Source organism: Cinclus cinclus, chromosome 16 (genome assembly GCF_963662255.1).
Source record: "Cinclus cinclus chromosome 16, bCinCin1.1, whole genome shotgun sequence".
NCBI lineage: Eukaryota > Metazoa > Chordata > Aves > Passeriformes > Cinclidae > Cinclus > Cinclus cinclus.
The window spans coordinates 2267216-2280067 of NC_085061.1; the positions used below are offsets into that span (position 1 = coordinate 2267216).

General features: G+C 65.7%; 1 protein-coding gene across 1 annotated transcript; it reads right to left on the reverse strand.

Moving 5' to 3' along the window:
• Window positions 1-45: 45 nt before the first annotated feature.
• LLGL1 (LLGL scribble cell polarity complex component 1) lies at window positions 46-11927 on the reverse strand. Its single transcript, XM_062503930.1, has 23 exons — window positions 11847-11927; window positions 9153-9250; window positions 7015-7096; window positions 6796-6926; window positions 6260-6418; window positions 6018-6180; window positions 5793-5928; window positions 5636-5690; window positions 5403-5560; window positions 5104-5321; window positions 4934-5001; window positions 4496-4649; window positions 3993-4097; window positions 3536-3828; window positions 3308-3461; window positions 3078-3231; window positions 2712-2995; window positions 2231-2495; window positions 2021-2135; window positions 1823-1917; window positions 1612-1735; window positions 1460-1539; window positions 46-1257 (listed from the first exon to the last, which is right to left on the reverse strand). Exons 1-22 carry the CDS (start codon window positions 11925-11927, stop codon window positions 1461-1463), a joined length of 3171 nt encoding a protein of 1056 aa, XP_062359914.1. The 3' UTR covers window positions 46-1257; window position 1460.
• Window positions 11928-12852: the final 925 nt, after the last annotated feature.

Genomic DNA, 12852 nt, shown 5'->3' on the forward strand with positions numbered 1-12852 from the left:
CCAACCTTGATCATGCCCCTCTGCAGCTCAGGGCAACCGCAGCACTCACCTGGCTCCAAGGCTCAGCAAACACCTGCAGCCTAGGCAGTTGATATTAAATGCTTTATTTTCAATATTAAAAACCAGTATTTTTAATAACTAAACAATGCTAAATTCATCTTACCAAAAAAAAAAAAAAAAAAAAAAAAAAAAAAGAGGTTTGGGGAGGGGGGGGGGGTTCTACCAGGGACGCTACAGCCCCGGCCTCAGCCGGCAGCAACAGAGCCCGAACCCCCCCAGCCACACACGTACCGCAAGAGAGCCCGGGGGGGCCACAGGTCCCCAAAAGGAGAGGGGCAGGAGCCAGCTGAGCCCCGTGGGAACAGCCATCATGGGCCGAGAGACAGAGCCAGCATCACCACAGCCCCCCAGGAGGACGAGACCAAGCTCGGAGCTCAGAGGGGATTTGGCACAGTGAGACCCCCAGGGTGGGGCAGCCCAGCCTGGGGCAGGAGGAGGCTGGGGCAGCCTCATCTGCCCCCCAGCACCAACAGGGACCAGGAGCCGTTGCGTAATTTCACAGCGTGATCCCATCACAAACCCACCCGGTGGCAGGAATTAGTGTCAGAAAGGAGCAGCAGGCACAGAGCCCAGCCGGAGAATAGCCCTTGGAGAAGCCACTAAGAGAAAAAGGCCACCTGTGACCCCCCCCACCGTGCCCCTCCTCGGGCTGCTCAAGGCTTCTGCTGCCCACCTGGGAGCCAGGGGATTCCTGGGAACAGTCCCTGTGTGGCAGCCAGAGCCTCCTGGCAGGCAGGGAACGGGGCTGTAAACTGCAGGGAGCCGGGCATGTAAACACAGACCAGGGTATGGGGGGGCTGTGCCCGGGGGCTTCTGACCCCCCACTGCCCCAAGGGACCAAAACCAGGGGACAAGGAGGGATCCACAAGCCCCAGCCCTCCCCGTGGAGCCAGGGAAGCAGCAGCATCCCCCAGGAAGGGGGCTCTGGAGCAGTGGGGACAGTGACACTCGACCGTGTACAAAAAAGGAACTTATCTTCCCCGGGAAGAGTTTGTGGCCCATGGCCCCAGCACGGGAGCCCAAGGGGGTCCGGGGCCAGCAGCTGGGCAGGGAGGTGTGTGGGGAGTGCCGGAGCCGGGGCACAGATGTTAGAGAGGAGGCGAGTCTACGTTACATGGGAAGGGGGCGCGGGGGTCCAGTCGAGTCGCGCATCCCGGGAATCCGAGCACTGAGATGGGTCAGGGAGGCCGGCGATGCCTGTGGGTGAGGCAGCTCCTCAGGAGGAGTTGGTGGGGCTCAGGAGAGGCGTTCTGCCCTCTGCTCCTACCTACCCCTCCTCTACGAGCCCCAAGGACCACAACTCCATCCTCCCGTGATGGATCAGCAAGTCAGGGCACTGCGCTGGGGTACCAGATCTAAATCCCACCCCCAGCCCAGGGACCACCAGCTCCTCACAGACCTCACTTGATGAGGATCCCCGTGGGCCGGGCCTCGTCCTCGCTGGCGTTCCTCAGGTTCTGCTCCGCTTCCTCCGAGGACCTGGGGCAGAGCAGGTTGAGAGGCACTGCCATGGCCCCTGAGCACCGCTCACCCCATTCCCACCCCACTCACGCTAGGAAATCCTTCACTTCCTCCACGGTGATGTCCCCAGTGATGTCCAGCGGGTTCTCCATGCTGCTGTTGGGGGAGTCGATGGGGCCGGGCGAGAAGGCAGCCGGATGCTCCACAGGGGACCCTGGAGAGTCATGGGACAGGAAGGATTGGGGACAACCAGGACACAGGGCTATGGGACACTGAGTGCAGGGACAGGGTGGTCACTCACGGTCACTGTCTGAAGGGGAGTGCTGGCCCTCGGAGCCACGTGGGACATGGGTGCCATTTGCCTGTGGCAGCTTCGGTGTCACCGTTGAGCTGTTGCTGGAAGGAAACGGGGAGAAGTTATGGCCAGAACCAGTGTTATGGGGTGGGTGTACAGGGATTCCACCATAGCAAAGCTCCCCACACCCCTGAGACAGCCCACCTGAGGCAGGAGGTGTCCTGGAGCCGGGCAACCTCCAGCCGGCACAGTGGCTCTGTCACATTCCTGGCACTCAGCGAGAAGCGCTCAAACTCAGATGGTGAAATTAGATAGAAACCTACAGCAGGGACAACAACAAGCCTCAGGCATCCCCCAGAGAGCTGCAGGTGAGGTCAACGTCCCATTGACACAGATGTCACCTGGTGTCCTCACCTTGGCCGTGCTTGGTGAAGACGCAGGAGGCAATGCCACTGATGTCCTCCTTACGGATGCAGCTGTAGTGGACCTGGGGCCGCAGGCTGGGCACGGTGAAGATGTGGATGTCCCCCAGGTTGGTGAGACAGGCCAGGCAGTTTTCCAGCCGCTCCTCAGAGCCAGCGCTGGCCAGGCTCACCAGGGCCACCTTCCGCACCCGGCAGCCCTCGTGTGCTGTCAGCTTGAACTTGGTCTTGGCACTCACTTTGGGCAGTGTGAACACCTGGTGGGGCAGGAGAAGCCAGGCTCAGGGAAGAGGAACCTGTAGGGTTTAGGGAGGCACTTTCCCCCTGCATTCACCACCCTAAAACAGGCATAGGAATGCCCCCAAAACCTGACTGGTCACCTCCAGTCCCTGGGTGATGAGGACATCCAAAGAGGACACAGGACATTTTGTGTCCCATCTCTACCACAGCGGGACACCGAGCCCCACTCTCACCTTGAACTGTTCCTCGGAGGAGATGAGCATGGAGTGGCTGCCCTGCATGTCAGGGGCCTTGGCCAGGTCCCGAGACACCTCGTAGGGCTCGGGCAGGGGGTTCCCCCGCCCGTCCAGCACCGCAATGGCCACCACCGGTGCCCGGTGCATCAGCTGGATCTCCTTCCCCAGCACCGCCTCCACCGCCCTCTCCGAGAACTTCTCCTGCGACGGCACCTCCAGGGCATAGGCGAACACCGACCCGGAGTTGGTCCCTGCCCACATGGTGGGGCCGTGGTGGGCAGCTGTGAGGGTGCAGCAGTGTCAGAGCCTCCTCCCCACTGACCCAGCTTGGGAGCTTTTCCCGGGGAGGGAGGGGGGTCTCACCGTCACGGAGGAAGGTGTCGGCAAAGTAGAGGCACCGCACGACCCCCGAAAGCGAATCATCGGCCGAGCGAGGCTCGATCCGCCGCTGCACCGGCGTCATCTCCACCTCGGGGGGACCCGCCTGCTCTGCCAGCTGCGCGTTGGCCTCCTGCACCTGGGGAGGGGACACGGGGTCAGTCCTTGCTCGGTGGGGATGGGAGCAGCCACGGTGGCCCCCGCGCCCTGCCCACCTTGCTGGAGGGGCTGCTGGCGTTGAGCCTCTTCTTGCCCGACACGCGGCTCTTGCGGATGCGGCGGAAGGACTGACGCAGGGACTTCTTGAGGGACTTCACGCGGGACAGGGGCCCCTCCATGGCCAGCGAGTCGTTGGGGTGCAGCGTACACCTGCGGGAACCGACGCTGCTCAGCACCCACCACGTCACTCCAGAGAGTCCCCAGCACCGAGGTGCCCCCAATACCTGGCCAGCACGGGGTTGCGCCGGTAGTAGTCGAAGAGTCCAAACCCGTGGCTGGTGCCAAAGGCCACGAGGTTCCACTCGGAGTGGAGGGTGACGGCGGTGACGGCGGCGGGGGGCACGCACTGCACCAGCACGCTGGGCTGGAAGCCGGCGGGGAAGTGGAGGGGCCCATTCCGGGGGGCCAGCCGGTCGTGGCCCTTCCAGGTGAAACCCTCACGGTCCTGCAGCAGGTCCACAGTGGCCACGCTGACGGCGTGCTCCGACTTCTCGTCGCTCAGCTCCATCACCAGCACCTGCAGGGACAATCAGAGACAAGGGGACACATTGGACACTGGGTAAATCCAGGGTAGGAGCCCTTCAAGGACAACCACGGGGGTCCGCAGGGTCTGTAGCCCCCTCATGCTGTGGGGGAGCCAAGAGGTGCTTGGCAGCCCCTGCTCTGTCCTTGCCACCGTACCTGCCCCGCCGTGCCAGCCACCACCATCTTGGCCGTGTACTTGCAGAGCGCGATCTTCTGCACGCCCAGGCGTGGGTCATCACTGTAGGGATCAAAGCAGCCCACCTGCAAGAGGGGACAGCTGAAGGGACAGCCAGGACCCCACACGCAGCTGTGGGGCAGCCCCCCCTGCACCCCCACATCCTTCCACCAGCTGTGGCACACGGGCCACTCTGGGCATCACGCCCAGGAAAAGTCTGTCCCCACACACCCCCTTGGCTCTTTCCCTCATGCTGGGGCAGACCCACGGGACGGGACCCACGGAACAAGTGTCCCTTGTGTCCCCACAGTGCGTCACACAGCAGCTGTGCCCTGAGCCAGGGGACACGTCCCCGGGGCGCAGCCGGGATGGCTCCGGCAGGTGCATCTCCCGTGCCCAGCTCTGGGTTTGCTCCCTCCGGTGCTGGCAGAGCCGGGAGGGTGCTGATGTCCATGGTAGTGTCACCCTGCCCAGGGGACCTCACCTTGCGGAATGGAGGCCACTCCTCCTCGCCTGCCTGGTTGAGGCTGTCGTTGTGCTCACAGTCTGTCTGGAAGATGTTGGCGGTGCCCAGCTTGTAGAGGGGCTTCAGGGAGACTCCCGAGGCATCCCAGAACCGCACCGTGCCGTCCTCGTGCCTGGGCGGGGGTGTCCTGTCAGCGCGGGGCCCTGACATCTGCCCGGCTAACAAGAGCTGCCTGTGTGCTGGCAGCCACCGTGCCACACGGGGGGGGACAACGGGGGACAGCAGCGGGTGACACACTCGTGTCCAGCCAGAACAAGCAGGGGCAGCCCACCCAAAAAGAGGGAGTGGATGCCACCACCATCCCATCCCACTCTTTCACCGCAGGAATAGGTGTGGATGTGTCTCCCCCCACATTCTGGGCTTCCCAGGCCCCCTCCCTGCTGCCAGTATGCTCACCCGGTGAGGAGAAGCCCCCTCTGTGTGGGCTCCTGGGCCAGGTTCTTTCCCCCATCAATGGGCCAAGCCTGGAGGGAAGGATGGAGAGGGGATGGAGGAAGGGATGAAGCCAGTTGCGCCATGCTGGAAGGGGCTCAGCAGGACCCCTCCCCACCATCCCCTTCACTGACCGCAGAGGATTGCCGGGGGCTCTGCTGCTCTCCCACACTGACGATCCTCTCCCAGAGCTTGAGGGGCACATTGGAGACATGGCAGGAGCAGGTGATGGCAGAGGAGTGGAGAGGTGCCAGGTATGGAGCAGGTATGGTGGGCCAGCCCTGTGTCTGCAGGTCAATGGCCACCAGCTCCTCCTCCACCAGCACCACGAGGGCTCGGGGGTTCTCAGATCCTGGGGAGAGGGAGATAGCTACTGCATGTGGAGAACCCCACACCATCACCCACTCCTTGGGATGACCCTGGCAGGACGTACCTCCCTCGGGCACCTCCGCGCTCTGCACTGTGAAGAAGTCAATGACCCGGGAGGTGAAGTCGAGCGTGGCCAAGGTCTGGCCCTGCAGCACGCTGACACAGTGCCTGTCACCATAGCTGGCCCGTGGCATCCCCCCACTGAAGATGATGAAGGGGTTCCTGGGTGGGATGAAGCAGCTGCCATCAGACCCTGGACCCCCAAGTGCCCCCTGTGCCCACGTCCCACCCACCTACCCTGACTCGCAGGTTCGCCAGAGGATTTTGCTGATGGCTTTGCAAGGAAATGGCCCTGAAACGAAGACACCAATACTGTCATTGTAGCACTGGGATGGGGCGGGGGGGGGGGGATCAGCTCCCAACTCCAGAGCCCTCCCAGCCCCCCGTCCTGTACCGTAGGGGATGGTGGACATGGTGGGCTGCTGGATCCTCTGGCCAGGGCCACTCACTGCCCACACCATGTAGCCACCGTCACTGTGGGAGCTGACGATGTTCTTCCCGCTCTGCTCCCAGGCCAGGCTCTCCAGCTGCTGCAGGGGCAAACGGGGGGCTCAGCACTCGAATGAGGACACACACACACAGGGCCACAGCCCCACCAGCCCCAGGATAGCCCCAGTACCTGGTTCCCCAGGAAGAGATGCTTGACAGCACGAGTGCTCTGCTCCCACAGGACCACCAGCCCCCGGCTGTATCCGATCAGGAGCTGGCTGCCATTACGTGGGTGCTCCTGGATGGATTCCACAGGTCCCAGCGCCTTCCCACAGCGGTAGTCATCGGGGACACTGCGGAGGGACATGCACAGGGGGTCAGAGCGGGGCTGGAGGTGCTAGGGATGGAGCATGGGGCCTACAGGTATCTCACCTCTGCAGGATTTCATCTGGGAAGAGGGTTTTGTCCTCCAGCAGCGTCAGGGTGGGCAGGGTGACAAAGTACACGGCACCACCCTCAGTGCCCAGGCAGACCATGGCACCAGCAGCCATTGGCAGGACCACCGTCACCCGTGTGATGCCAGGGGAGCAGCTGGAGGGGAACAGAGGTTGCCTCAACACCGTGTTGGGCCTGGAGGAGCATCAAAGAGACTCCAGACCTCCCCTGCTCCACCCCTTCATTCCCATCTCCCTGAATTTAGGAGGACAAGGACAGCCTCAGTGCTGACAGCAATTAGAGCCATTAATCACCCCCGAGCCCTACCAGCACCATAAAAAGTCCAGAGCTGTTCCCTACACTGAGCATTTCAGTTGGGATCAGAGGAGCATCCCAGTGGGGAAAACTACCATCACGGAGAAGGGCTTGGCCAGCATCCCTCCCTCCCTCCCACACACCATTCCCAGCTGGCAGCAGCATCCCTTCGGCCGCAGCCCCGCGGGGGAGCTGCTCCGACCCCCCCAGGCAAGTACTTAGCGCTGCCGGACCCTGGGCGTCCTGGGAGGCCAAAGCTTCGGGTCTCTTCCAGGTGGGAGCAGCCCTCCTTCTGGCACACCTCCCACAGGTGCAGCGTGTTGTCATCCAGCAGCGAGAGGAGCCAGCCCTGCGGATGGACGGGATGACAGGGGGGTGTGTGAGGTGCTAGGGGGCTGCTGCCAGGTTTCTCTCCCCGCCCCGGGACACCCACGTACCTGGCCAGGAAGGAAATGCAGCTGGGTGACAGTGGCCGTCTCCTTGTGCAGGCCTGTCAGCTCCACACCCGGTGCGCCATATCTGGGGGGGGGCCGTCAAAGAAACAACGAGGGTACAACCCCCCACCCCACTCTCTTCCCCAGCAAAGCTCAGGACCCTCCGAATTCCCTCAGGTCACAGTTCTGCCTGTAAAACCAATTTAGCCCCCTGTCCCCAGGACAGTCAGGGCAGAGCATCCATGCCAGAGCCGGCTTTGGTACCACCATCCCCATGCAGAATCCACCAAAAACCTCCAACTCCAACCAGGACACTCTGAATCAGCCTGGGATCTACCAAGCACCTCCAGCTGGGACACTGCAGGTCAGGCTGGGATCCATCAACCACATCCCACCGGGATGTCCCCGGCCAGACCGCGGCCAGCAAGCACAGCTGGGGTGGGTGCGCAAGAGGCGCCGGGAGCCCCGGCACGCACCAGCAGTGCCGGGGTGGGGTTCGGCATGCGCCGGCACAGCCTCACTCACCCGACTGGTCCCGGCTCCTTCGGCAACGCCGCTCGGCAGGAACCGCGGCGGGACCCGCACGGCGACTCCAGCACCGCGCGGAGCACCCCGGCCTGGCATCCCCAGCACCCCCAGACCTGGCCAGCTGCTCCCCCCCCAGCCCGGTGTCACCGGTGCACTGTGCAGCCACATCTGGGCGTGCTGTGTGCTGGGGGTCCTTGCCCCTGGCTGCCTTCTGGTGCCCTCGGCACAGGGAACCAGCCTGGTGGCTCTGCCCGGCTGGACAGGCAGGAGCTGTCTGGCAGTGCTGGACACAACTGAGCCAGCAGAGCCAGGTGACAGCCACGGAGTTTTGGGGAGAGCAGGCAACAGGGCATGGGAATGAAGCGGAGAGCACGCAGAGGGCTCTTGCTGATACATGGATGGGGGATGCCACCCATTCTTGCTCATTCTGGGGTCTTTCCCCACCCAAAATAGTGCCACAAACTGAGAGCCCTCAAGGGCAAGTGGCTCGGGCACACCGGGGTCACCAGCATGCGGGATGGGGGTCCAAGTACAGGGACCCCCAGCTGCCCCAAGAGCCCCCCCAGGCGCTGGCTGCCCCTCGATGCCAGGCTATCTGCAAGTAGATCCACCCAGCCCGGCCGGGGAGCACCCAGGGGTGCCCCCACTAACCAGTAACGCCAGTCAGGCCAGCTCCGGCTGCTGCCTCGCCTGGTCCCGGATTCCCCGGCACCGCCAACCTCCAGAAGCATCTTTTTGCCGGCAGCCAGAGCGGGGCCGTATAGGCACGGGGTACCACCCCAAAACCATCTCTGCAGAGGATGTTCAGGGCACCGCAGCCCCCCGCAACCTCATCCCCGCGGTGCTGGGATGGGGGGAGCTCAGCTGGGACTAGCACCGCGGGCCGGGCGGGCGAGTGGGGCGGCCGGCGACGTCGCGGCCGGGCTGGCTGGCACCCGGGCGGCCCCGGCAGAACAAAACACGCCATCTTTGTGCTCGGGAGGCAGCGAGCCGCCGGCCTGGGGGATGGGGAGTGCGGCCAGCCCCCCACACCCCGACCCCGCTGCGGGCGCAGCCGCCCCCGCGCCCCCACCCCGCATTCCTGCGGCGCGGGGCCCCCCGAGCCCGGGCCGTATCCAGCCCTGGCCGCCGGCCAGCAGCCCTCTGAAGTCTCCCTGCACGCTGCCGCCAACAAAGCCCGGCCGGCCCCGCTCGGCGTCCCCCGCTTCGGCCCCCCACCCGGGACCGGGCTCCGCGCCCACCGTAGCCCCTCTCCCCGGCCAGAGCCCCCGCTGAGCCCCCCGGGGGATGGACAGGATACCCCCCGGGATAAGCGGGGTAACAGTAGGAAGGAACCCCACTTGGGATGCCCCCCACGAGCCCCTTTGCCCTCCCCTCTCCCCCGGTGTTTTGGGCGAGGTGGGGGTTTCCTCCAGCCGCCCCCTCGCCGCCTGGCCCAGCTGCAGCACAGCTGGACGGAGGGATGGACGTCAGCCGAGTGGGGGCTGCCGGATGGGCCAGAAGCAGCACGGCCACGTCTCCAAGCATTCTCCGGGATGGGGACAGCCAGAGGAGTGAGTGCGGGAGGGTCCGGGAGGTCCTTACCTCCTCCTCATGGGGGAGGAAAAGGATACAGCTTGACGGCTCCCGCCTTGGTGCCGATGGCCATCACACGCAGGACGGGGTCGTAGGCCAGGGCGCTGGGCTGGCTCGGGAAGCCGTGCTCCACCGTCTGCCGTGGGGACAGGCAGGTCAGAGCGGGACCCTCCACCTCTGACACCCCCAAACCTTCCACAGCCGCCCCTCACCCCCAAAGCTCCGATTCCAGCCTGAGCATCACCCCTGCGACAGGGGATCACGATGATGCTCTTGTGTCCCCCAGCGTCACCAAGGAGGGTCTTCGGGAAGGGAGACATCACTCCTCACCCCATTGCCACCCAGCACGGCAAAACCCGGCCCAACAGCCACACCACGGGCCGGGGTAGGTCTGACCTTTAACAAGCTGTCCCATCACCCGCCAGCACTTTGGGGATGGGACCCCCCTGCTCCAAACCCCCGAGGTGAGGAAACCCCAGGAGAGGTGAGCGGGACCCCCACTGCGACATCACCGGGCGTCCCCGGTGCCGGGCAGCAGAACCAGGCGAGCGGGACCCGCCAGCGCCAGGGACGTCCCCGCCGGAGCCGCGTGTCGCCCGCGGGCACCTTCCCAAGGAAGTCCCGGCCGTCCGGCGTGCCCGGGCTCGCCGGCTGGGGAGGGGCTGCCCCGGCAGCGGGGGGGACGCGGGGGGCACCCACCGCCCCGGCCCGCGGCGAGGGGACCGCAGGGCTCCCGAGGGCAGCTCGGCTGAGCAGCGACGGCGCGATCAGACGATACGGAGGCCGCCGGAGCCAGACTGGCCGGATCCTGACCTGCTCCCTTTGTCTGGGGCATCCGAGAGGCGCAGCGGGGCGGCTTTCCGCACCCGCTGGCGGCAGCCGCTGTCACCCCAGCTCCTGCTCCCCTCCCAGGGGACACCATCAGGAGCGTGAAAACGTCCCCAGCCCATCCAAGGCGTCCCGGCCCATCCAAGTGGCTCCCAACACGTCCAAGTGGATGCTCGTGGGTGCGGACCCACGCAGGGTCATACTGAATCCCCCGGGATGCACGCCGCGCTGGAGGGAAGAGCTGGGACAGCAGCAGCACAGGGACACCACAGTGATGCTTCGGGCCAGAAACCAACACCGGCAAAGATTCCCCAAAAAGCGCTGTCCCAGTTCCCCAGCACTCCCAGTACCAAAGGGAGACCCGGCTCAGCCCCCCCACCCGCAGCCCCCGCTCCCGCCCGCAGCGGGGCCGCATCCGGCAGGCAATGCCGGCCGGCCAAGGCGCGCTCCCGGCCAAATTACAGCAAATCCCAGGCAGATCTGGAGCTCGGGAGGAAAAACAACCGTTAATGGGAGGCAGGTGGGCAGCCAGCGGCCCCAGAGCTGGGACGGCCGGAGAGGGACTCTCCTCAGTCTCCCCCCAGGATATCCCACTGGCACAAACCCAGTGCCACCCTAGGCACTCGTTTGGGAAGGATCCGGCCGTGGGACCGTGCTCCCCAAAACCAGCGGGGCTCTGGCTAGGCTGAGCCTTGCACCCCGGCAGTGAGTTGGGGGGTCAGGGCTGTGCTAGGCAGTGGGAGCTGGCTCTGACCCCTCACCACTGCACATCCCGGCACCTCGCAGCCCGGTCCCGCTGTGGGACAGCCTGGAGGGGTCCCTCCGGTGCACGGCAACGTCCCCACCGAGTTGGGCAAGACCCCCGCAGCAGTGCCAGGATGCTGCCGAACGATGGACACGGTTTGGGCTCATCCAGGGGCCACTGCTGGTGATCTCCTGCCCCAATGCCACGGCCGTTCAGGGCACTAAGTCCCAGGTGGGTACCCGCTGGCACAGCTCGATGTCCCGAGGGAAGGGTCTGGCACCCCAGGGTTTGTGGGGTTGCACCAGGGTTGTTTGATGACCTTGGGGGTCTCTCCCACCTCAAATGAGAGGGGCAAGTGGGAAAACCCGAAGGGACGAGGGGGACAAGTGCTGACTTCTCATGTTTCCCCAGAGTCACATCTTTGGGGTGCCAGGGAACCCCAAGCCCCGGGGGTCATTGGCACAGCCCTTCCTGCTGACACAGGGGGTCCAGCTCCCCAGTATCCCACCCCTGGGGGGACTGGGGTGAGGGGCTGAGCCCCACATGGGGAATACAGCCAGGGATGCTCCAAGGCCAGACAGGGTGTGGGTTCACGGGTCACCCCAAAACGCCCGTGAGCGAGGCCTGGGGAATCCACGGGACAGGGGGAGCACGGGAACCGGGGCGTTCCAGGGAATCCTACCTAAGAGGGGCTGGGGACAGGGATGTCGCGCTGGTGAGGGGGTCGCATCCTCTCCCGGAGTGCCCCCCTGCACCGTACGGGGAGGAGCGCAGCCCCCCGGTCGGCACCCCGAGATGCATCCCGCACCCGGGGCTCCCGGTACCCACCTCCCCGGGGGTGCATCCTCCCGGGCGGCCCAGCAGCCCGTCGCGGGGTCCCCCGGCAAAGCAGCCCTGCCCTTTCTGCGTGCCCCTTCCCCGGGAGCGGGCAGGTCCCGGTGTGCGGCTCTCCCGGGGGTTCAGCCGGTCCCGGGGGGCGGTGCCCCGCACGCTGCTCGCCTCCTCGCGGGCAGCATCCCGCCGGGATACCAGAGCCCCGCGCCACCGGGGGGCAACCCGCACGCCGCACCCTGCCCGGCACTCCCGGTGCCTCCCGGTGGTCGCCGCCGCCCCCCCCCCCGGGATCCACCGCCGCGCCCCCCGCTCGCCCCAAACGCACCTTGCTGAAGGCGAAGAGGTCGTGGCGGATGCGGTCGCGGTGCGGGTCGGCACCCTGCCGCCGGAACCGAAACTTCATCATGGTTGGGCCGGCGGTGGCGGCGGCGGCGGTGGCGCGGTACCGGGCGGGGCGGGCGCGGCCGGCGGTCCCGGGGCCGGTCCCGGGGCGGCGGTGGCGGTGGTGGGGCCGGGGAGCGGGGCGGGGCGGGTCCGGCAGGGGGCGCGGTGCTGGTGCGGGGTCCCCGGTGCCGGCGCGGGGTCCCGGTGCTCGCGCCCGCCGAGCCCGGGCAGGCACCGCCGCGGCGGGGGCGGGGCGGAAGCCAGACGGACAGCTCCGCCTGCCAATCACCGCGCGGCAACTCGCGCCGCGCGCCGCGGCCCCGCCCAGTCGTGCTGCGCCTGCGCCGCCGCGGTGGCCGATTGGAGATGTAGTCCTAAAACTCAACGCCCTCTGCGCTGGATTTATTTATGTTATTTTTAAAATCCTCTCCTTTCGGTGTTTTTCCCCCTTGTGGGCATAGTTAGGGACAGTGAGGACACCCAAAGCCTGCTCATCGTGGTCACAAAGCCCTGCAAACATGAGGTGTCGTGAATTCAGGATCTCATCGTGTGCCCCACAGCCATGGGGTGCATCAACATGGCGGCGCCCCGGCTACCAGGCCTGGAGCATCCTGCTGGCTCACAGAATTAGCATTTGAGGCTCATTCCCGGCTGGCGACTCATTATTCCCGCCAGGGCCCTGAGAATGTTGTTCCCCACTCTCCCCATGGCATCATCCCAAGGTGGGAGGGGGAGCAACCTAGCCTGCACCCAGTTTTGGGGTGACTCACCCCGGGCAGGGCATGGCTTCCCCTCCCTGCTGACTAACCCCGGCCCTGCCGAGATGTGGCACCGGGGTGACGCAGGGTTTTGGGGTGGAAAACAGCCTGGGGGGGAGCAGGGAAAGATGCCCCCGTGATGGGGTGTGGGGTCATGGATGGTTCAGGAGGGGCCTGGACCGCAGGGAC

Coding starts and splice junctions, on each gene's coding strand:
- LLGL1 (XM_062503930.1), bottom strand. CDS start 11,927: ATGATGAAGTTTCGGTTCCGGCGGCAGGGTGCCGACCCGCACCGCGAC. Junction 5,002..5,103: donor GCCCCCGGCAATCCTCTGCG/GTCAGTGAAGGG, acceptor CCTTCCCTCCAG/GCTTGGCCCATTGATGGGGG. Junction 3,462..3,535: donor CGCAACCCCGTGCTGGCCAG/GTATTGGGGGCA, acceptor CGGTTCCCGCAG/GTGTACGCTGCACCCCAACG.